The sequence below is a fragment of the Gasterosteus aculeatus genome, chromosome 16 (assembly GCF_964276395.1).
Source record: "Gasterosteus aculeatus chromosome 16, fGasAcu3.hap1.1, whole genome shotgun sequence".
Lineage (NCBI taxonomy): Eukaryota > Metazoa > Chordata > Actinopteri > Perciformes > Gasterosteidae > Gasterosteus > Gasterosteus aculeatus.
The window spans coordinates 8,064,510-8,086,970 of NC_135704.1; the positions used below are offsets into that span (position 1 = coordinate 8,064,510).

The 22,461-nt window shown below is 45.0% G+C and overlaps 4 protein-coding genes and 1 non-coding gene across 5 annotated transcripts; 3 read left to right on the plus strand and 2 right to left on the minus strand.

The window, feature by feature from the left end:
- The first annotated feature begins 148 nt into the window (after window positions 1-148).
- me3 (malic enzyme 3, NADP(+)-dependent, mitochondrial) lies at window positions 149-8,575 on the plus strand. Its single transcript, XM_040202317.2, has 15 exons — window positions 149-385; window positions 678-907; window positions 2,620-2,753; window positions 3,127-3,276; window positions 3,795-3,870; window positions 3,976-4,137; window positions 4,220-4,323; window positions 4,401-4,510; window positions 4,743-4,840; window positions 4,932-5,045; window positions 5,134-5,239; window positions 5,697-5,839; window positions 6,444-6,617; window positions 6,805-6,903; window positions 7,571-8,575. The coding sequence occupies exons 2-15, from the start codon at window positions 683-685 to the stop codon at window positions 7,730-7,732; spliced, it is 1,857 nt and encodes a 618-aa protein (XP_040058251.1). The 5' UTR covers window positions 149-385; window positions 678-682; the 3' UTR covers window positions 7,733-8,575.
- A 411-nt stretch (window positions 8,576-8,986) lies between these two features.
- Window positions 8,987-14,241, minus strand: nxpe3 (neurexophilin and PC-esterase domain family, member 3). The gene is made up of 6 exons (XM_040202319.2): window positions 13,932-14,241; window positions 12,452-12,649; window positions 11,204-11,979; window positions 10,827-10,897; window positions 10,503-10,721; window positions 8,987-10,411 (listed from the first exon to the last, which is right to left on the minus strand). Exons 2-6 carry the CDS (start codon window positions 12,557-12,559, stop codon window positions 9,870-9,872), a joined length of 1,716 nt encoding a protein of 571 aa, XP_040058253.1. The 5' UTR covers window positions 12,560-12,649; window positions 13,932-14,241; the 3' UTR covers window positions 8,987-9,869.
- Window positions 14,242-15,252: 1,011 nt separating this feature from the next.
- Window positions 15,253-19,450, minus strand: cep97 (centrosomal protein 97). Its single transcript, XM_040202306.2, has 11 exons — window positions 19,296-19,450; window positions 18,581-18,723; window positions 18,301-18,459; window positions 18,060-18,161; window positions 17,839-17,952; window positions 17,586-17,752; window positions 17,323-17,487; window positions 16,985-17,163; window positions 16,249-16,900; window positions 16,054-16,129; window positions 15,253-15,950 (listed from the first exon to the last, which is right to left on the minus strand). The coding sequence occupies exons 1-11, from the start codon at window positions 19,330-19,332 to the stop codon at window positions 15,483-15,485; spliced, it is 2,262 nt and encodes a 753-aa protein (XP_040058240.2). The 5' UTR covers window positions 19,333-19,450; the 3' UTR covers window positions 15,253-15,482.
- A 96-nt stretch (window positions 19,451-19,546) lies between these two features.
- Window positions 19,547-22,222, plus strand: rpl24 (ribosomal protein L24). Its single transcript, XM_040202334.2, has 6 exons — window positions 19,547-19,960; window positions 20,087-20,162; window positions 20,580-20,690; window positions 21,304-21,440; window positions 21,940-22,003; window positions 22,098-22,222. Exons 1-6 carry the CDS (start codon window positions 19,956-19,958, stop codon window positions 22,176-22,178), a joined length of 474 nt encoding a protein of 157 aa, XP_040058268.1. The 5' UTR covers window positions 19,547-19,955; the 3' UTR covers window positions 22,179-22,222.
- LOC120834545 (small nucleolar RNA SNORA23) lies at window positions 21,017-21,197 on the plus strand. The gene has a single exon (XR_005714461.2). It is a non-coding gene; the product is annotated as a small nucleolar RNA SNORA23 (small nucleolar RNA).
- Window positions 22,223-22,461: the final 239 nt, after the last annotated feature.

The following is a 22,461-nucleotide window of genomic DNA, read 5'->3' on the forward strand; positions in this document are numbered from 1 at the left end:
AATGGGGAGAACTGTATTACAAATTGTGAGTAAATAAACTGAAGACTCTGGACGTTGTGCACTGTTTTTTTGACCAATTTCGTAATTTGACATAATAACATAAAGACACATTTTTTGAAATGATGAGACGTATTTAATATACTTTGAATAACTTCGGGGTGATGAGCTGAAGATGGAGCTGTTGTTCACTCGGTGGAGGGGGTGCAGGAAGGGGGGGGGGGCGTTCTGATTGGTTGCTCCGGGGGGGAGAAGTGAGATTGTCAAAGTCAGAGGATCCTGGATCAGCTGTTAGCTGTCTATCGCCAACGACATCCACTGATAGCCGGCAGCCGGGCTCTACGACCACCTCTACGGAAGATCCAAGTCAGAGGCCCCGCAGCTTCAGGTCAGACTAGCATGAATGTTAGCCACCGGCTAGTTAGCTTCAGCAGCCGCGCAGATTGTCTCGTTGAGAAAGAGAAGCGACGGGTAGCTACTAGCTAGCGGGGGGTTAGCTTAGTTTAGCTAAACATAGCTTACCTGCGACAACCACACACGGCAGATTTTCCATACGAACACAGTGAACACATTGTTGTTGTTGTTGTTGTGGTGGTGTTGCTGCTGTGACAACAGCACATAGCCAGCTGCGGTTGTTCACATCTGCATGAAGGGACGTGTGCTCGTGTGTCTTTCCGCAGTCAGCATGAACTCGCTCCCGGGAAGAGCCGCGCTGTCTCTGTGCAGGAGCACGGCGGCCGGCGGGATGAGGGTCTTCGCCGGCTCCCCGGGTCGCCCCGCCGGTGCCGTGCCGGTGGACGGGGCCTCTCTCCGGGCTGTGCGGGTCTGCCACTCCGGGACGAGCCGCCAGGGCAGCACGACTACCAAGAAGCGGGGCTACGACATCACCAGGAACCCGCACCTCAATAAGGTGAGCCCTGCGACGGCCCGGTACGCCCTCCGTCTACCGTGATCGCAACAATAATAATAATAATAATAATTCATGTCAGGGCATTATGTGTGGCTGCCATTTGTTGTATGCATGTACACAAATAGATTATTTCGTTCGACAAGCAAATATAAGAAATGGCATAAGCATATATTTATACTTTATTTGTATTGTTTTAGCTTTTGGAATACTCCCAGTCAAAGAATCGTTGGCATTCTGTTTTATTGTATGTTATCTGGCTCAAACGTGACGTGTGACCCGTCATCTCAGCTTTTCTGAAGGCCTCATCATGCTGCCACACTTCCTTCCTTCTATTCATGTTAGCGAGCTACAGCCCAGGACTGCTGCATGAACGCCTTAGATGCTGTCTAAAGTAAGATAGTTCACTCCACATCAGGAGCTGGTCTCCCTCTTATGTCCCTATAATTTATCTGACTATCGGATTTCAGTCCGTCTTAATTAAACCTTAAAGTATGAATCATGCTCTCTAAGATAATCATAGTGTTTTAATAGTGGCGATTACACTGCTTACATAACAATATCAATGCTTGAAGGCAGATAGAAAAAAATGCTCTTTCCAAATCTGGTGCAAAAAAACCCTCCGCCAAGTGAGTCATCCAGTGTTTTGGTTGGGTTTAGTCAGTAGCCACTCTTGTCATTGCCACTCTGCAAACTTGCTAAGCTGTTTGCAGTAACTTCTCAGATGTCCAATTAAATGAAATCATAAAAATCAATGCAATGTTTACCGTATGTCTGTTAATCTGTGACTTTCTTTGACCATTTATGACCACATTTGTTACACATCTTTTAAATGGGAAATGTTTTGTCTCTCATTGGTTAGGTGAGACTAGTTTGAAGTTTATGTTAATGAGTATCTCCTTTTTAATGACGTCTGGCAGGCAGACGTTTTGTTTACAGTGTAGTGTTGGTCAGCCAACATACTGGAAAGCGCGCAGCTTGTGGAACCACCGTGGATGTAATGGTTGTATAATGAATGGAACCATTGACTTGATATCTAATCCCATATTACATTTCGCACTTTGCCAGTACAAGGGTACAAGGGTGCGTTTGGATACTTTCACTTACAGTCAGTTAAAAAACGAAAGAAGAAAACCCGACCTTTGGAGGCCAGTTTCTTCCCCATGTAGGTCAGCGCTTCCTGTGCCGTGCGGGAATAGAGTGGAAACGGAGAAGGCGACGCAGTAGGCACGAGGACAGAGAAGTGAAGCTAACAGGGGAGTGAGCTCAGGCGCCCGCACTATTGGCCAGAATAAATAGATTAAACCTCACACTCCTCCAGTCACGCTTTGGAAAGAATGCAGAGACAGAGGAGCAGCGGCACTAACCGTAACCAGAAGGCAGAGGGCAACAAGGCTGCTTTCCAGAATGAAAGCTAGTCCTCGTTTACAGCTTTAAGTAAACAAAGACTTTGTCTGACTTTTTAAATGTGGCTCTTTTGACCAGTTTTTCCTAACAACCAAATGGCAACTGAAGCGTAATTGGGAGAAAACATAAAAAAGACCACTGTATTCGGGTGCAGGAATGAGTCATAACAACCATATTCTGTGATGACTAACACATGAGTCAATGTGGTCAGGGTTGTTTCCTTAGTGAACCTCACCCTGTGCAAGCTTTTCTTTTTTTTTTTTCCAGTGATCAGAGTGTTGTCTAACTGCTCCTCTTCCACCGTGCAGGGAATGGCGTTCACCCTGGAGGAGCGCTTACAGCTGGGCATCCACGGCCTGCTGCCCCCTTGCTTCCTCTCCCAGGATGTGCAAGTACTGCGTGTCATGAAGAGCTACGAAACGCGTGCCGATCCTTTGGACAAGTGAGGGAACCGACACCGACATTTACAATAAAGCACGCTTTAAGGGCTGTGCAAGGCTACATGTGCAGAGGTTTGAATCGACCAGCCTGGAGCTGGGTCAGATATCCTTTAGCAGGTCTGACCCGTTTCCGTTGTTCTCGTTAGTCTCCGTATGATTTGAAACTTAATTAACTGTCATGTAAAAGAAGGGTTTGTAAAGGGACGTCCAGCGGCCTGGTAGTTATGACCCGTATCAGATAACTGCAGGATCTCTTGTGCGTCACGTACCTCTAACGCATCATATTTCATGCAAAAATGTTTTTAGCACCGTTGCAATTAACATAAATCTGTGAGAATGATGATGAAAAATAGCGACGGCGGCTCTATGTCCCAGGTACATCCTGCTAATGACGCTGCAGGACAGGAACGAGAAGTTGTTCTACCGTTTGCTGACCTCTGACATCGAGGAGTTCATGCCCATCGTGTACACTCCCACGGTGGGCCTGGCCTGCCAACAGTACGGACACGCCTTCAGGAGACCCCGGTGAGCGCAATCCCATCTGCACCGTAGCTGCACAGCACCACTGTTTGTTTAAGTATTTCTTCATCCTTACATTTGGTTTAACATCCTCTATGAAGGAATGTTATTCATATTTTCAAATGACGCACTTCTGCCCAACGTCTCTCGATCACAGTTTGGTTTTCATTCATATCTCTTCGGACAGTTTATCCTTTACGAACAATGCGTCCGATGTTTTGGTTTAATCTGAATTTCAATGTTTTTGTCGAGTAAAATTATTTGTTTAATTAGCATTAGTGTGTTTATGTTTGTAATGTTGTGTACTGCTGTTTCTCAGTTGTACACTAAACAAAAAGCCAAAAGGGTGAGTAAATTGAGGTCACTTGCACAGGGAATAAAAAAATCAAAATAGGGTTTTGCAGTCGTTGTTGACCTGTCACTCCTGGTTTTAGATCATTTCCTATTTGCCATCCAATTATTGTAATCTGGATTACTGCGCATCATCAAATCAATACTGATTAAATAAAAACCCTTCTTCACAGGGGACTCTTCATCACCATCCACGATAGAGGCCACATCGCTACCATGCTCAACTCCTGGCCCGAGGCAGACATAAAGGTACACACACACACACACGCACACACACACACACACACAGCTGCTTATGGCTGGGAAACTTAACAGCGTATGATCCCCATCTGACTGACGCGTGTTCCCCTGCAGGCCGTCGTGGTGACGGACGGGGAGCGTATCCTTGGCCTGGGGGACCTGGGAACCTACGGCATGGGCATTCCCGTCGGGAAGCTGGCGCTCTACACGGCCTGCGGCGGCGTTCAGCCCCAGCAGTGTCTCCCCGTGCTGCTGGACGTCGGCACCGATAACCAGGTGTGTTTCCTCACAGTCCAATCAGTTGTAAAAACAGAGAGGAAATATCTGTTGTCAATTAATGACTTGACTTTTGTTCTAGGCGCTGCTGGACGACCCCTTGTACATCGGACTGAAGCACAAGAGAATCCGAGGGAAGGAGTACGACGAGCTGATTGACGAGTTCATGCAGGCAGTGACAGACAAGTGAGTAGAAACAAAAAAGGAGAAAGAATACGTGAGCGACTCTCGAGGTCCGACCCCGTCACTCCGTCGCTCTGCAGGTACGGGATGAGCTGCCTGATTCAGTTTGAGGATTTCGCCAACAGCAACGCCTTTCGCATCCTCAACAAATACAGGAATCGATACTGCACCTTCAACGATGACATCCAGGGTACGTGAACACGCAGCTGTGTACTCACAATATATGTCAGTAAATATTGTACGATAACTGATGCAACAGGCAGTGAACACTACACACATGACAATGATACAACTTTAAACAAATGTTTAAGTCATACAAGAGGATTCATTTCTTTAACTTAAAATATCACACGACCATCAACTGAAAACAACATGTATAAATTACAATACTTTTTTGTGTTTTCTTTTTTTTTTCTCCTCAGGCACGGCCTCGGTAGCCGTTGCCGGGATGTTGGCTGCTCTGAAGATCACCAAGAATACACTCTTGGACCACACCGTCGTGTTCCAAGGGGCGGGCGAGGTGAGAAGGTTTCCTGCCCACCGGGTTTTATTCGGTCCTGAAATAAAACAAACTACTCAAATAACACATACATTTGATTTTCTTCTCCCAGGCTGCTCTGGGAATTGCTCACCTGCTCATGATGGCCATGGCCAAAGAGGGAATAAGTAGAGAAGAAGCTGCCAAGAGAATCTGGATGGTGGACTCAAAGGGTCTCATTGTGAAGGTAAAGTCGTCCTTCCGCACGCTTCCCCGGATACCGGCTGTCTCAAAAGCACCAAACGGAATAAGACGCGTTTTTTACTCCTATTTAGGGACGAGGCAATCTCAACCACGAGAAGCAGGAGTTTGCTCATGATCACCCGCACATAAAGACTCTGGAGGAAGTGGTGGCCACCGTCAAACCCACCGCCATCATAGGTGAGTCTACCTGGAGGTCACGTTGTCCTTTTTTAATGGTATTTAAATAAAGCCTTTTTGTAACTCTCATTGTTTGTTTCATCCATTTCATCAGTTGTGGAAAAACAGAGAAACCTATTAAAGGTGAATTTTTGTCGTCCCGGCTTTGCTCAGATCAATAATAACATGGTAGATTCCTCCAAATCAACTAACCCCATCAAAGACTTAATGCACATGTTGGCTTTTATTGGTCTAAATTCAAACACTGCATGTGGAATATATTATCAGACTTTCAATCAAAACCGTAGCGCCACTGTGTCAACATGGTCGCGTTGTTTCAAGACAATTATTACAAGTAGAACCCGATCCTTAGATTTAAAAAAAATATATATATATACAACATGGGGATTTCTTTGGAGCCGTTGCTATTTAAGTGATTTTGAGTTGATGGATTGTCTCTTTGTCCTGTTTCCTGAAGGAGTGGCAGCTGTCGCAGGAGCGTTCACTGAGAAGATCATCAAAGACATGGCGTCCTTCAATGAGAGGCCGATCATCTTCGCCCTGAGTAATCCCACCAGCAAGGCGGAGTGCACCGCAGAGCAGTGCTACCAGCTCACGGAGGTAAGGAGCAGCATCTCTGGATTGATCGAAGGGGCTATAAGAAAAATGTTCAATTCATTACAATCAGGCCTGCTATGGAGTTAATTTGCTTTTATTCAGTGTTTCCCCCTCAAATGTCCTAGAGTGTGTGTGTGTGTGTGTGTGTGTGTGTGTGTGTGTGTGTGTGTGTGTGTGTGTGTGTGTGTGTGTGTGTGTGTGTGTGTGTGTGTGTGTGTGTGTGTGTGTGTGTGTGTGTGTGTGTGTGTGTGTGTGTGCGCTTGAGATGTAAAAAAAAACAAAGAACACATACGTACCTCATACAACTTCTTGAAATCCTATTTTATTAGATGTATTATTTTGCTTGCTTTTTCTGTCCTTTTTGTTGATACATTTATCACTTATGAGGAGCCATCACCAGTTTTAAACAACAGCAAATGATAAAAGTTGCCCAGTTTACATCTGAGCAGACGTTTAACGTTTCTGTATGAATTTTCTATATGTGGTAACTGAGGTTCTGTTTTGGTGCCAAACAATAATCTGATCCCATGGTAAATCTAAATCGTTCCGTTGTATTTACAGATGTGCTTTTGTCTACTATGCCCTCTCCCCCTCTTTTCCTCTCCAGGGCCGGGGCATCTTTGCCAGTGGAAGTCCGTTTGACAAAGTGACTATGGCTGACGGACGCACCTTTGTCCCCGGCCAGGGAAACAATGCCTACGTCTTCCCCGGAGTTGCTTTGGGTGTCATTGCTTGTGGAGTACGCCACATATCTGATGACATCTTCCTCACCACAGCAGAGGTATCGCCTTCGCCTTTCTACCACGTTAATGTCTGTCTATGAGGACTTCAGTTCTAAATAAACATGTGTTTTGTCAGGCGAAAACTGATGGGTGAAATTATACCCATTGCACACACTTGTGTACCTTTTTTTAATTTAAATAGTATTTTAACCACAATTCAACCTTGTATCACCCCCGTTGTTTCAGGCGATAGCTGGTATGGTAACAGAGGAGAACTTGGCAGAGGGAAGACTCTATCCTCCTCTCAACTCCATAAGGGAGGTGTCCTTCAAGATCGCAGTGAAGGTAAGTTCCTGTTCTCACGTGTGACTTCAGTCCAGTTTCAAATACCACAGGGGGTGTAAATATTTTGGCATGATGGGTTGCATATGTAGTTAAAACTGGTCAACTAATGTTGTATCCCATTACTTATCTCAAAGTGTTTATCTAGAATAAAAGTCAGAGCTCCCAACGGCTGACCGAACATGTTGATAATGGAAATTTTCTTTCCAAAAATTGTGTTTCCAGCAAGATTTTTTTTCTAAAAAAATTAACGTGATTGTAACTACTGTACTGATTTTGTGGGTAACTACTGTGATCCAGAAGTGTTAAGATGTGAATTGTATTTGTTAATTTAATTTAAATAAGCATCTGGTAAAGCGGATTCATATTGTGTTTGTCACAAAACTATATTAGGAGTGAAAACTAAACATGATTAAATGAAGATATTCATCAGGAATGTGTTTGTGAGTTTGAGCTGATTTGATCGACACTAAATATTACTGCTACTAGTTATCGCTAAATTCTGATTGGCTGCACTGAAGTAGTGACCTCACCAATATTTCCACCCACTTTAACAGGGAAAAAAGAGATATTTCATTTGAATATGTTCATGTTTGATCCCTTAACTTGCAGTAAGAATCTCTATTAATAAAATAACAAATACTCCCCTCTTCCATCTGTCCTCTGGCAGATCGTCAACTATGCGTACAAAAACAACATGGCTTCACTGTACCCCGAGCCGAAAGACAAGGAGGCCTTTGTGCTGTCTCACATCTACAGTCCGGATTACGACTCCTTTGCTCTGGACACATACAGCTGGCCACAGGAAGCCATGAATGTCCAGGACGTGTGATCCTGTCTCTCACTCCCCAAACTCTGTTTGTGTGCTGATGTGGTGTCACGTACGATCTCTTTGCCAATGATCCTCGCCTCTTCGCTTTCTCTTTGTTTCTGTCTTTCATTTATAAACGTTAGTGACTCCGTAGTGAGTTGTATACCTGTCTTTTCAGAAAATGAGCTTCTTGTTTTATCAGTTCTGCGTACCCGATTTGAAGGTGTTGACTAAGTAAAATATGTTATGGTCACACTCATGACCAGCATATGAAATATCTTAAGCGTGACCTAATATGATTTAAGCAACATGAACGACACTCCTTACGTTAGATTGTCCAGCTAAGATGTTGTTGTATCCTTTTTTTCCCAGAGACAAATCAACAAAAATATATAGTGATCAATAACGCACAATGCTTCCTCTTGTCTAAACACAACTGAACAGAGGACTCATTATAAAGCTTTAAAAACCAGATAAAAATGAACAGAAACTTCCAGGATTCACTGCTACACTCCTTCCATCTGCCCCGTTTAGACTTAAAAACACTCCGTCTACGTCTCTGCCTCCCTGTGAGAACCAGTCATTCTTAACGGGAGGGACTTCTCTTAATATGTTCAGAGGAGGCATTTTGGGGGATATGGAGTCACCATCAGGATGTTTTTGTATTATCATGTCTTTTTCTTTTAGTTTTGTACAGAGATCTCCTGTTGTGGTGTTTTAGCCAAAGTTGCAGATGAACTGTATCTTCTATTTGACTCCTAGAGAACATGATACTCTTGCAAGCCTTAGTATTGGCAGATATGCGCAAATGTTTTTCAAGGGAACAGGAAACTTTTAAAATAAAATTGTAAGCAAAACATTAAAGATTTCTGGCATTTTTGGATCATTTTGTTGATAGCTGCACAAAACACTAGGCAGTCTGTATTATTTGTGATTTCTTAAGGCCGTGAGCTATTGCTAAACTTTTGTTCACTTTGGATGTTCGGCTACCTGCTTCACCAGCAGGTCAGTTTTAAAATGTGTTCGTATGAGTGCTGTGTGAATCCACCTCTTGTTGCTCCACACGTTCCGACAGGAAGCAGAGCTGAGAGAAGAACTGGTGTCTTGTGGATTAGTCTTCCGAGAAGCATAATTAGTTTGCTTCGTTAATTCTTTGAGGAGACTGTTTTTCAAACCATTTCAGTAACAATTTATATCTTCTTGACCTGATTAGGAGATTTTTTTTCCCCTTCCCTTTAGGTCGGGTCTCTTAAAAATAGTTTTCAATTTAACAAGTTTATTGTACTGCACCAAGGAGTTTAATCAGGAAGGCATGATGAAAGATACATCACCATTTTGTGATTTTGACATAAATATCATTCCCCCATATACAGAATTATATATGGATATGTCTTCTTGCTCATTAACAATAAGAAAAGAATACATTGGATCTACGATGAACATGTGACAGCAAGCAGCATGCGCGTATTAGAAATAAGAAGCATTTGTGTAATGGAGCTGATGTTAGAAATCTATTAAAAGTCACAGATGAGGATATAAAAAGGTGAAAAGATTGTCCCCAATAAGTGGAACTATGGTTTTGAAGGATCACCCAAAAACTGGGTGAAAGCGATTTTAGTAAAGGCATTTTACCACTGCATGTTGTGTACTGTAAACAACTAAAATACCTTTTACACCTATAGACCAAATTGGGGACATATATAGATGAGATTTATCAATGTACTTCAAGTATGTTGTCGGTTGCAGAACAGGTAATCACAGAAAGCCGTGGATTTCATTTAAATCGCCTGACATGCAACATGAAAACATTTTTAACAGCCTGAGGAAAATCTTGAAAAGAAGAACCCACTGAGTCTTTTTCAACACTAACAAACAAATACGTATGAAGTTCAAGCTACAACCTTGAAAGAATACGGACTCCAAATTTGCGAAACTCCTGCACACAGAAACAGAACACTCTGGCACCAAACCAGAGCAGATGGGAAGTCTTTGGCATTTAAAAAACAAAACAATAGTAAATATAACAAGCAAGTCAACAGAGATCGGTCCTGTCAGCCAGGAGAGTCACTCAGTAGCATCTAAAGGTGTTCAGCTTTGGGGAACACAGCTTCGGGCAACAAAGTCCCACTATTGTCCCTCTCTCTCAGCTCCTCTTCTTCTACGGACAAACGTAAGACAAAAGCATGTCGATCATGTTCTTGACGATGACTTCGGGTGGATGGAGAGCGTGAGGAAGGTGGTGTGCCACGCTCATTTGCCAGGCGTCCACCAGCAGCACGTTCATTCCCTTGAACATGGACCGGAGCACCTCGTCCAGCTGCAGGGAGTACCAGTCGCTGTTGAACAGGCTCACCTCTTGGTCCAGGGCCTGGAGGTTCCCCGAGCGAATCACGACGACGGTCCCCGGCGCTCGGTCCAGCAGCCTCACCAGCGCGCGCCGGATGTGACGCAGCCGCCGGATGTACACCTCCACCGGAAAAGTGCTGAAGTGCGCCCAGATGCTGAGGACCACCACGGTGTCGGGGCCCCCGGAGAGGCCGTCCAGCTCGTTGGAGACGTAGCGCAGCTCGCTGGACAGGACGGTGGAGAAGCGGATGGGCGGGCCGTGGCAGCGGTACTTCAACAGAATGTTATGGGTGCTGTCCACCGCCATGAAAGGCCCGACGTTTTTAGGGCTGTGCAGGTTGAACTCCTTTAACCCTGAGCAATCAAGACGGAATGAATTTAAGTGGCGGTGAGAAAGAAAGAGACACGAGTGGAGAGTTTTTAAAACTATAGGACAATAACTGACCTGGTACCAAAGCAACGAGGTACTCGAACCACTGCCTGACGGTGGAGTCTCCGTACATGTTGACCACCTTGTTCTTCAAACACTGAGTGATGGCAGATAATTCGTTGAACTGGCGCATCGTCACGTCGCCCAACGGCCTCCACGAGTCTTTGTAGAAATATCCAGACGGCGCCAGCTTACCGGGCTCTGGGTTCTTGCTGCTGTTTTCAACCTCTACTTCTGATGCACAGCAAGAGAAGTGTTGCAGACGAAAGCAACGGACTGAAACGAAGCTTCCCACATGACAAACAAACTGCACGGGTCACTGTGCAGGTGCAGCCTTACCTTTCCTGGGAGGCAGCACGTTGATTCTGTCGGGTCCTGAGGCGTGTACATGAACTTTAATGTTTACACCGCTGAGACAAACGAGACGGAGTGATTCAGTGTTTAAGGTCTATAGTAAAGGTTGAGTCTGATGGAGGTCTATATTGTCGCTATCAACAACACCCCCCTACCCCCCAAAAAAAGAGAACTCCACAGTGTGTTGGCCCCTCTCAAATAGTTTCCAAGTTTCCTGTTGTACAGGTTAAATCATTCACCTACATCAGAAAGTGTATGATGTGCATCATGATAGACGAAAGCGTCACCCAGTGCTGATAGTAAGCAATACGTCGTAACACACCTGACCTCGCCATCTCATCACCACCTGTACTAGTACAAACCTCTGGAAGAGCAATGCTTCTTTGGCGGTGATGATGTGCTTCAGGTAGCCTCCTTTGGCGTGGTTGATTCTGGTGTCACAGCTGAGCAGCTTGGGCTTGTAGCAGTACCAGGGCTCCCCTGTGTGAAGGTCCGTGTAGTTGCACAGGGGATGTTGGTCGGAGGGCAGGCACATGTTGCACACGGTCGACTCAGACAGGGAGCCCAGGCGGAACAGACTCTTGAAAAACACTCGATCTGGTCGTTCCTCCCTCAACCGGCGCAAGACTGAAACCGCCTCGCTGGAGTGCACCAAGGTGACCTCAACCTGCGCCGACCCCGCCCAGGGGAGAGGGAACATGGCGGAATAAAAGCCGTTCCTGTGGTCCACCACTTTGCCCGCTACACCCGCCCTGAGCTCCGGAGAGTGCAGTCTGGCCAAGAGGAAATCCCCGCCGTAGAGCTTCGGGCGACCCAGGAAGTCGTGCATTTGGACGAGGGCCTCCAGCTCGTCGCCCACGTGCCACTCCCTCCGTCCCTTAGTGGGGAGGATGGCGAACAGGCTGTGCGCCGGGTCGCTGGTCTGGTGCAGGGCGGGTGTCGCGGAGCCGGGCCGGGGCTCAGGCCAGGCGATGGACTCCAACAGGTATCGCTCTTCCAGTTCATCTTCGGGAAAGGGTTTCTGGCCCAGTTGGGCACAGAAGGTGCGGTTGTGATGGAAAGTGGGGAGATCCACAAAGGATGACTGGATCCGGCTCTGGAGCTGATAGAGGGCGGAGATAGTGTGGCAGTTCCAGTTCTGAAGATAAAGGGAGGAGTGTTAGGAGGTGCTGCAGGAAGCAGGACCATCAACATATTAACCTTGGGGGAAATGGTGATAATTAGCATAGGAATTGAGATATGGGATATACGTGTTCCGTGAGATCAAACTCAATTGGACCTTTGACCACTAAATTCTAATCAGCTGATCCTTTGAGTGGACATCTCTGCAAAATGTGAAGTTCCTGCTAAGCGTTCCTGAGATAATGTGTTCACGTCCTGAGGCTGGACAGTATCGCATGTTTAACCAAACAATATCCAGGTTACCTCGTTAACAGCGGACTTATTAGTGATCAACAGAACGTATCCATATTGATAAGAAAGGCACGTAAGCTACAGTGTTATCCAAAAGATACACAACGAGCTGCTAGCAGATAAAAAGTAAAATGACAGGTACATCCGCTTCCCTTAAGATGTCATTGAGAAAAGCCTGTGTGTCAATCACTGCTCACCTCCACAGTGTGGATGTTGCAGAGCAGGAAGATGAGGCCAGACAGGGCTAGGAAGAGGAAGATGAAGGCATATTTGGACAGATATCGGCACATGGTGGCCTCCTGCATCCCATGATCAGGCCCCGTTACGCTCAATGTGGTCACACCCGCGATGAAGGCGTCATTTCCTCATCAGAAACTGATGCTGGCGGACGAAATCTGTGGAGGATCCCAGACAGCATTTACATCTGTGCCAGATCCGTTTTCTTATCAGCAGATCCGGGCAGCAGTCACACTCACTGTGCAAATTTGCACCAATTTTGCGACAGACTTGTCTGTAGCTTCCTGACTGTGATGGGTGCGGCGCTGATACAGGACAGCTATGTGGGCCGGATACACGTCTGCTGCGGGGACCCGACGCGCCGAAACTAACCATCGCTTTTTTGAACCTGATTGCTGCATTACTTATACGCAGAGTGGAAGACTGCAGGCTTCAGACTTTCTAAATATCTCTTTGTTTCTTTGCTTTGTGTGCTTTTTAAATTCTTACAGGAGCAGTGAGGAAGAATCGGCTTTCGAACAAAGCCACAGACACCGAAATTAATCAAATAGCCATCATGGATGGTTTGATCTGGCTTGCGACCGTGGGGGGTGGTCGCCGTGCCCGGTCACAACCAACTGAGCTGCAGTGATCACATTAGGTTTTGTATGTTTATATTTCTACTGTTACTGTTTATGACATTTTATACCTCCACACACACACACTTTTTTTTCTGCATGCACACACGTACACGCTGTTCATGCTGTAAGTGCTCTTTTGCCTTATTGAAATAAAAAAATATTTTGAAAATTACAAATTGTGTGGGTATTTGTTTGGGCTATCACAGACTACAGCCAGGTGAGCCCCAGATGTCAAATATGTGTCGCAGATCTGGGCCAGGTGAGCCCCAGGTCCCGAATTTGGGCCAGATCCGCACCACACGTCATGGGGTTAATAGCTGTACTGGGCCAGTGCGGGACCAGATCTGTCTCTGATGAGTAATTCCAACCTGTTGCGGTATTGGGCCGTTGGAAAAAAAGACCCCGGATCAGGTGCGTTAAGTGGATCCCCGCCAAATGCTAATAAAAACCTGGCCCAGATCTGGAACAAATACATTTTGCTGGCTGGGATATTGATGAAGCTTGAAGCGATGAAGCTTCCATCTCTAAAGGTGAATAAGAGGCAGATTTAAAAGCCGCGTGTCGAGCGCGCGTGGCTTTTGTTTCCGTAAGAACCTGTCATCACCCCCGCGGGTCTCCTCGCTCGGTGGATCTTCCATCTTGAGAAACCTCGGCGGCGCCTCTCGGCCAGCGGCTCCGTCACGTGAACAACACGGAGGCGCCGGGGACCGAACCAGCGGGGCCCGATGCGCCGACACGCATCACGTATGATTCATACGCCCGCACCCATGACAGCTAACAGTCCACGCAGGCGTACAGACACACACACACACACACTCACCTATTACGTCGATGGATGGACACACTGGAGCGCGAGACGCATCGTCCTGGTAACCATCCATCTGTAAAGCCGCTTATCCGTCATGCAGGACCGCGGGGGGCCGGAGTCAATCGCAGCTGACATGGGACGGGACACGGGATCCACCGCGGACTGGTCACAAGTCTATCAGGGCTCACACAGAGACAAAGAGGACGACGGGGAGGGGTCGATCTGTCCCGCTGCGTCCTCTGGTGGTCGGACATTTAAAACCACAGCGCATACAAAGCGGAGGAATTTGACTTGACTTTGCGGTTGGTGCGTAACAGCAGACAGCCGACAATGGACGACAAGACAACAGTGCACGAGGAATAAAAAATATATGTATATAATGCTATGGGTTAGTAGTATAAGGGTATGGGTTAGTTTAAAAATAAAGGAATACAAGTTAAAGTTAAAAATATTTAGAAATTAAAAAGGGAAAAAAGTGCACCAGCGAACCGAAAGTGACAAGTGACGTGTGTGTGTGTGTCTATATATATATATATATATATATATATATATATATATATATATATATATATATATATAAACAACTCTGGTTTCCTGTATTTGCGTGGGTTATATTAACTTACTAGTATGCTGTAATGACCTGGCTTACCTTTAGTTAAAGTCTTTACTCCCTGTCCTTAAATACAGCCCCACGTACTTGTACATCACGTACTTGTACATGACTTGAGTATTTCCATCTTTACTCTACCAACATTGCATTTCAGCGAGAACATATTCAAATTGGATCCATTCTTGCAAATTGAACTGCCAAACCTGTTTAAAATCATTCAAATGATCTCAACTTAGATCAATTACAACATTATTTTATATTTTTATACTGTGACATGTCAATAGTTTTCAACCACTGCCTGTCAACAACCTATACAATAAATATTATATCAGGCTATACCATACCTACCAGTGATAGGATGAAGAGAAGAACCCACAGGCACAATCATTTTAAAATAACATGAAACACAATAACAATTGGAAAATAATAATTTTAGATTTATTTACATATTTTCAAACTAAAGATGCTACAACATTTTTAGATGATGTGATCTAGACTTAGATACAATCGATATAAAACAGTTCAGCTCTTGAATTAGATTGGATTGATAGTAAGCCACAAGTTTCACACATCAGCTTCTGATCTGATTAATTGTTTTACATATATATATATATATATATATATATACATATACATATATATATACATATATATATATATATACATATACATATATATATACATATACATATATATATATACATATACATATATATATATATATATCACATATTGTATTTAATACAGTGGATGTTGATAAAGAGAAGGCGATGTACAATACCTGGTCTTTTAACCAATAGATCTACTGGGTTTTCCATTATGTATGATTGCTTTCCAGATACTAATATATTCTGAAGTTACATCGCGATAATTTCTTTTAGTCACAGCGGAAAATGTTAAACAACAGAACAGATTGAAATGTACGAAGCAGAGTTTCAGTGAGTTTAACTCAGTTATGAGTTGTCTTGAGTTGTCTGAGGGGAAGAGCGGGACGGTGTGGTTTTGCCGGCCGACGCTGGTGAGACGGGCCGTGCTCTTTCTGTTCTATCGCTGATCCCCTCCTCCGCCTCCTCTTCCCTCTGCTGCACCGAGGAGAGGTACTGCTCCAGCAGGCTGCAGTCCGCGCTGTCCGCACCGGTGAGGCCGCTGTGAAGCGGGCTGAGGGCTCGCACCGTCTTCGGAGAATCCGCCGTCCCGCTGCTCAGGAAACTGTCCTCCTGCGCTGCCTGCTGATCACTGGTTGACTGGAAGCCAGAGTCGGGGAACGAGGAGTCTGCGGAGGATGGGTTCGCCATGCTCGATGTGACAGGCGTGGCGGCCGCACACAGTCCTGCAGCTGAGACCTGAGCCGGGGGGACGGCCTGACTCATGCTCGCCAGCTGCTGCTCCACAGACTGCTTCCAATGCTCCATAGACTGGAGCTACAAGGAGAACACGGGGAGATGTTGAACTAGCTGGGCAGCCACAGGAAAATGTACAATGCCATGAACAGACATTTTCACACACACACACACACACACACACCTGTTTCCACAGGAACTTTACAGCTTCCTCCTGGACCAGTCTTTGTAACCTCTCTTCTTCATACTGCTGCTGGACCCTGCAAAACATAACCCACATTTGACCGGTTGATAATCTTTGTGAAATATCATTGAATACTTTAAATAAACTGTATGTAACATTTTTTAACAACAAGTAAAACAGAAAATTGACACGTACCTGTCCAACTGTCCAGACAGGGAGAGGATGTACTCTTGCATCCTGCGCAGACGAATTTCGCCGCGCACCTCTTTGGCCGCGGGGTGACAACAGCGCGTGTGCTGTCCCCTCCACCATGACTGGATTTTAACCGCTGCCCGGTCTGCTTCCATCAAACTTGATTTACTGGCACACACACCTGTGTTTTCCTGCTTGGGGGCTTCTTTTATCTCTTCCTTCCCAAAGTCAGAGGATGTTTCCACACCACATTGAGGTTTGCTTACTCCGGCTTCCGGTGGCTGAGCTGTTGGAGCTGCACCCAAAATAACGTCCTCTACAAGACCCCTCTCCTGCCCACCCACTGGGGGTGAATGATGTGTCTTGTTTGTGTCGTGTCTTTTGGGCTGTGCTGGCCGCTTTGGAGCCAGGGAATCGGGTTCAAATGTCTCTGTCTCGTCCTCGCTGTCAGAGCGGACCGTCTGCGGCTCCGGATCAGATGTGAAGGGAAGAAAGGTGGACTCTGAGGAAAGCATGCTGCCGTTGAGTTTCTCCTCATCCGTCTGAACATCCTCCAGATAGATGTGCTCCTCTCCGAGCCGCGGGCTGCGAACTACCGGCGGCGGCGGGTGAGAGGAATCACAGCTCATCCAGGTGTTGAACTGCACGACTGGCTCTGTAACCAAAGTAACCACGGCAAAGAGATCACATCATTTGCAAAGAGAAACAATAAAACTGTCCCAAGACGGCCTCTTCTTACCGGTCTCCTGTACTAATGGAGCAGCAGGGGGGGTCAGCGCACTGATTTGCTTCACCTCTCTGGCTCCCCCCTGTGGGACTGGATGGGACGGACTGTGCCTCTCCACGTCTAGCTGAGTGGGGCGAGGAGGACTCGGACAGCCTTCTCGTGTCTCCTCTAACAGCTGCCGTTGGTGAAACCTAAATAAAAAAAAAAAAGTCAAATGAGGTCATTTTAATACACAATTCCCATTGAGAGGGATTTATGGCGATGAAGTGAGGATTGGATGATTAGTCTTCGGTGTCTGTGGTGTTTTTTTGAGCTTCACGTATTGTAGCAGACCAAGTTCAGATTTATACCTCTGCTTATTGAGGATCTTCTCCAGTTTGGCGTCTTCTGCAGTCTCCAGCGCTGGCGATGACGTCAGAGGGCAAACAGTGGCCAGGTATTGAACCAGCTGAACATGCTGACCTGGTCGGTATGAACGTCCTTTTCCCTGACTGTAAAGCCACTCGGCTTTGAGACTGTTATTGACAATTGAACACAATAAATTAAGATATTTAAATAATCTGATGCCATTAACCCTGACAAGCAATTTGTAACAGCATCGAAATGTGCACACCCTTCTTTCTGCGACACGACATAGCCATCCAGAACCTTGAGGCTCAGGCACCAACTCATGACGTATGGCCGATAGTCAAAACCTGGCAATGAGGGTGTTGCCATTACACAAGGGTTGCTCATAATGGACAGCTGCTCCAGTTCACGGAGAGGGGCCAGGTAAGATGCCTACGGAATAAATCGTCCAAGGATAATTCGCATTTATAAAATCAAATGGAAGGTAAAGTCATGAAGGTATGAAAGAAGATATTTACTTCATTAAGATCCCGTATCTCATTTTCTGCCAGGGAGAAGATGGATAAGTTGGCAGGTAGGTGAGCAGGAACAGCACGAAGTGTTGTAATGCTGTTTCCATGGAGTAACAGCGTCTGCAAAATTGACAGATTATCCATCAAATATACATGGAAGAAATCTGGCACAGAAACTGTCTTCTTGTTTAGGCTTACTTTTGACCTCAAGAGGCTCCAGCGCTCACCTTTAATGCCACCAGTTTAGTCACATCACCAATGGTGGATATGTTATTGTCCGACAGATCCAAGTGTTGAAGGGAAACACAGTTGTTGAGTTGCTCGATGACCTGAGAAAAAAAGTTTCAAGTAAATGAATATCTTAATGCATTGTGCTGAAACTGACAGTTTTATCTGTGAAACGACATTGTGTAAATAAATTAGACAGATGGATATATCAGTCAGGTATAGGTAAGAATTTCTCCTTACTTTAATGTTGTTCCCAGACAGATTCAGCCATTTGAGGTGTGGCAGGTCTCTGAGCCCCTCGATGTATCCGATACTGTTGTTTGGAAGATTGAGGACTGTCAACTGTGTTAGCCGAGACACGCCCATCATTCTCACCAGACGGTTACTGGCTACAGATAGCTACGGGGAAGATTGTAAACAAGGCCTTGGATCAAGCAATGGGAGTTATCAGTGAATATGCTATAAACCTGTAAAAACAGCAGGTAGAAAACTGAGCAAAGCGCTCAACGGGTTTAACCACCTGCTGAAGGCCTGGGCTCCTTTCCAGATGGTCTAGTTTCATTATATTGTTTCGGTCCAGGATGAGAGTGTGAGTGTCCTCTGAGCAGGTGAAACTCTGGTCCAGCTTTTGCATTCCCCTGGCCGAAAGATCCACCACAGCTCCTTACCAGAGCAAAGAGGGTGGGGATTAAAAGATACTGGAGAAGCAATTCTAGAAATACAAATCACCGTGGCTACATATCACACGATAGCTTCATGCAACCAAACCCCTGCAGTACAGCTGGTGGCAGACACTCGGTTTACTGTGATCGAGGTGAGGCTGCTTAAAACTCCAAATGGTTAACAGAGAGGTGAATGCTCAGTGTTGTGTTGTAGTCAGCTGGTGTTACTTCAGTGTAAACACATGAAAATATCTGCCAAATAACAAAGGAATTGCATCCTACGCATTTCACAAACTAACGTACGTTAACGTCACCCAGACAACTTGCAGAACATTAAGACAACAACAAACAATGGCAATCCGTAAGTTTGACCGCACATGACACATGGCCCATGATATTTTGATCCGCATCTTCTGACACACTTGATGTTGACAACGTTAGCAAACAGCAGCTCTCTGGAGTCTGGGATGATGCTTACTAGCTGACATTCGCTAGCCGGTATCATAGAAAGGGCTACGCTGTAAAATAAACACACTCAGCAAGGCTAAACTTGAACTAATATGTACCGCTTACCCGCATTTGTATCGAATTGTAAATCTGATACACCCATCCTGTCTCCTCGGGATGCACCTAACGTTTGTTAACTAACGTTACTAGCAAGCTGCAGACCGTGGGGTCAAAGACGAGAAGCGCCTGTCGCTTGTCAAACGGTTAAACTGGGAACGTGCTGGGATATGTAGTTCTAACAGGCCGCCTCCCTCATTACAGTACAGTAATTGTGGCTTAAAAAGACTACAATTATCGTCATTTCCTACCGCCAACCAGGTGGTAGTAAATAAAGTAAGAAAGAAGCTAACCGATAACGTTAATAACAAAAATGCGTGGATGTAGTACCACCTATTTTTATTATTTCATTTTTTATGCATTTGACGTTCCTCTTTATTATCACTTTAATCAACCAGGAACTAAATTACTGTTTTCCCGCTTACTGTTACGCTTGCTGACCAACGATCAGTTTGTGACGTTGCCCTTCTACGTATTGGACATGTTTAATTGAATTTAACTCATATTTTCAAAAGCAACGATTCTATTCATATACGTGATTCAATGTTATGCGCAGAGTATTAACAATACTTGTTACGGTTTATTTAATAAATATCCATTTGTTGTTTGCAACTTCCGTTTCCGTACCCGTCATCTTTCTTTCCGGTTTGGTGCCCTCTCGTAGCCATCATGAAGTGAGTGTACAGAATACTATCAAAGGCCATCTTAACGCTTAAATAAACGTTCTGACTATATTATATATTTTAAGAGTCACTGTATACCATTTTCTTTTAGTGATGCTCGCTATTTCTTGTTTTCAGGGTCGAGTTGTGCAGTTTCAGTGGGTATAAAATATACCCCGGCCATGGCCGCCGATACGCCAGGATAGACGGAAAGGTAACCATTTGACCCGACAACGGGTTACAGCTACGCCGTCTTTTGCTACGGTGTTTAGAACAATTTACCGGGTTACGTGTTTAGTTTCTGCTGTGGATGTCCGCAACCGAATCGGTGTTCTGTGGAATCGGTCCGTCGACTCCTACAATGCTACTTGCTAACATTAGCTGCTAACGTAAACTGATAACGTAAGACGTTGGCTAACGTTACCAACCCGGTCTGTCTCTATCGGCGAGGAGCCGTGTGGACAGCATTCGTGTTGTAATCATGGAGAGTTGGCAACATGTTGCTAACTCGTATTAAAGGTAGTAAATGTACACCTCTCCGGGATGTTCCTATAGGTCCATACATGTCTGCCCATTATTAGAGTGATGGTCCATCATAAAGAGATTTGTTTCGTAATCCGGTCTTTGATAGGTGTTCCAGTTTCTCAATGGCAAATGTGAGTCAGCCTTCCTGTCCAAGAGGAACCCCAGACAGATCAACTGGACCGTTCTCTACAGGCGCAAGCACAAGAAGGGCCAATCTGTAAGTAAAAATAATAATATTAATAATAATAGTATGTCTTAACCGTGGGATATAACAGCCAATATCTGCTTTTAAAACTACAATTTGTTGGTCTGATGCAGATATTTGTGCTGGTTGTTTCTTATTAAAGCTGTCTAAAATACGAAACTGTTCAAATAGTCCATTGCATTTGTTTTTAGGACTTCTACGAACACTTGACATGTCTTCATGGCGGCGGATGTAGAACAGTTTTCTTTTTGCTTTTTGCTTTTGACTGGTCTGCATGGGCGTTGAGACTATTAAACACAAGTCAATACAGTTCCCACTCACATACTTGTTTGGCTGCGGGTGGACGGCGTGCACGGCGACCGTCTGTGTTATGTGCTGTTGCCTGACTGTGTCTTGCAGGCTGGGCAGCAGTGCTCACCCCACACCTGCGGCCATAGAATAAGTGGAGATCATAGTACTGGTCCTTGACGTCTTTATCGACATCTCACCATTCGCCAGCCTCCAAATTCTCCTACACGCCACAAAACTATTGCCGAATATGTTGCTGATGTGTAGTTTTTACTGTGTTACAAATAAACAACGGTCCCTTCGTGTGTCTGTGTGTGTGTGTGTGTGCTTTTTACAGGAAGAGGTGGCAAAGAAGCGCACCCGTCGTGCAGTGAAATTCCAGAGGGCCATCACAGGAGCCTCCCTGGCCGAGATCATGGCCAAGAGGAACCAGAAGCCCGAGGTCCGTAAGGCCCAGAGGGAGCAGGCAATAAGGTGAGGACTCAAATCGTGTTATGTGTTTTTAAAAATAATTGTTGGTTCACTCCAATATTAAGGGGCTGTCTGTTAGCAGAATCTTTTTTTCTTTGAGTGTTGCCACCTCAGTGGTAGCAAAGGTCTAATGTGACAACCTTTTTTTACTATGATCAACATCACCGTAGAATCAATTTGGTCACAACCAAAGTCTGTTTTAAAATCTTAGTGAATTTTGTTTGGAAAAAAATCATGAATATTGGGATGAGCTGCCAAATATATATTTAGGATATTGGACATGGTCAATGAAAGACCCACACTGACTCTTATGTTTTGGGTGATGTTTGGCATCGCGTGTTCAAAACAATGACGTTGTGAAGGAAATTAACAAAAAAGTTGTTGATGCAGCAGTTGTTGGCAGGGTTAGAAAAGGCAAAACATTTAGTTTATAGAACCTAAGTGTTAAAATCAATAATGTACTGTGAATAGTTCTCACCAGCTTCTCCTGGTTTTTCCTCAGAGCTGCCAAGGAGGTCAAGAAGGCAAAGCAGGCAACCAAGAAGCCCGCTGCAGCAAGTGCAAAGGTAATGCTTTACTGAGGCAAATATTGTATGTTTTAACGTCACTGTTTTATAAATTGATTTGGTCTCTGTACTTATTGTATCTCTCCTTCTGCAGACGTCTGCAAAGACCGCACAGAAACCCAAGGTGGCCAAGACCATGAAGATTAACGCTCCTCGTGTTGGAGGAAAACGCTAAATCTGACCCGTGGTTCGGGTTGTGAATAAAACGATTTTGCTTAACCAGGATATGTGTTATTTGTAATTTTAGAATCCGGTTGAAGATCGTATTGTAATCCATGCCAGTATGGTTTTTAAATGTCAGACTGCAGTGTTAGTGGATTTTTACAGTTTCCTCTTTTACCACATTCAATACGTTTGAGAAACAAGGCCGGCCAAATAAGTGTTCTGGATGGGATGTCGATGGGTAGTCGATGGGTAATCAGTCTGAAAGACGGCCATTTGTATCTTGATTAAAACAT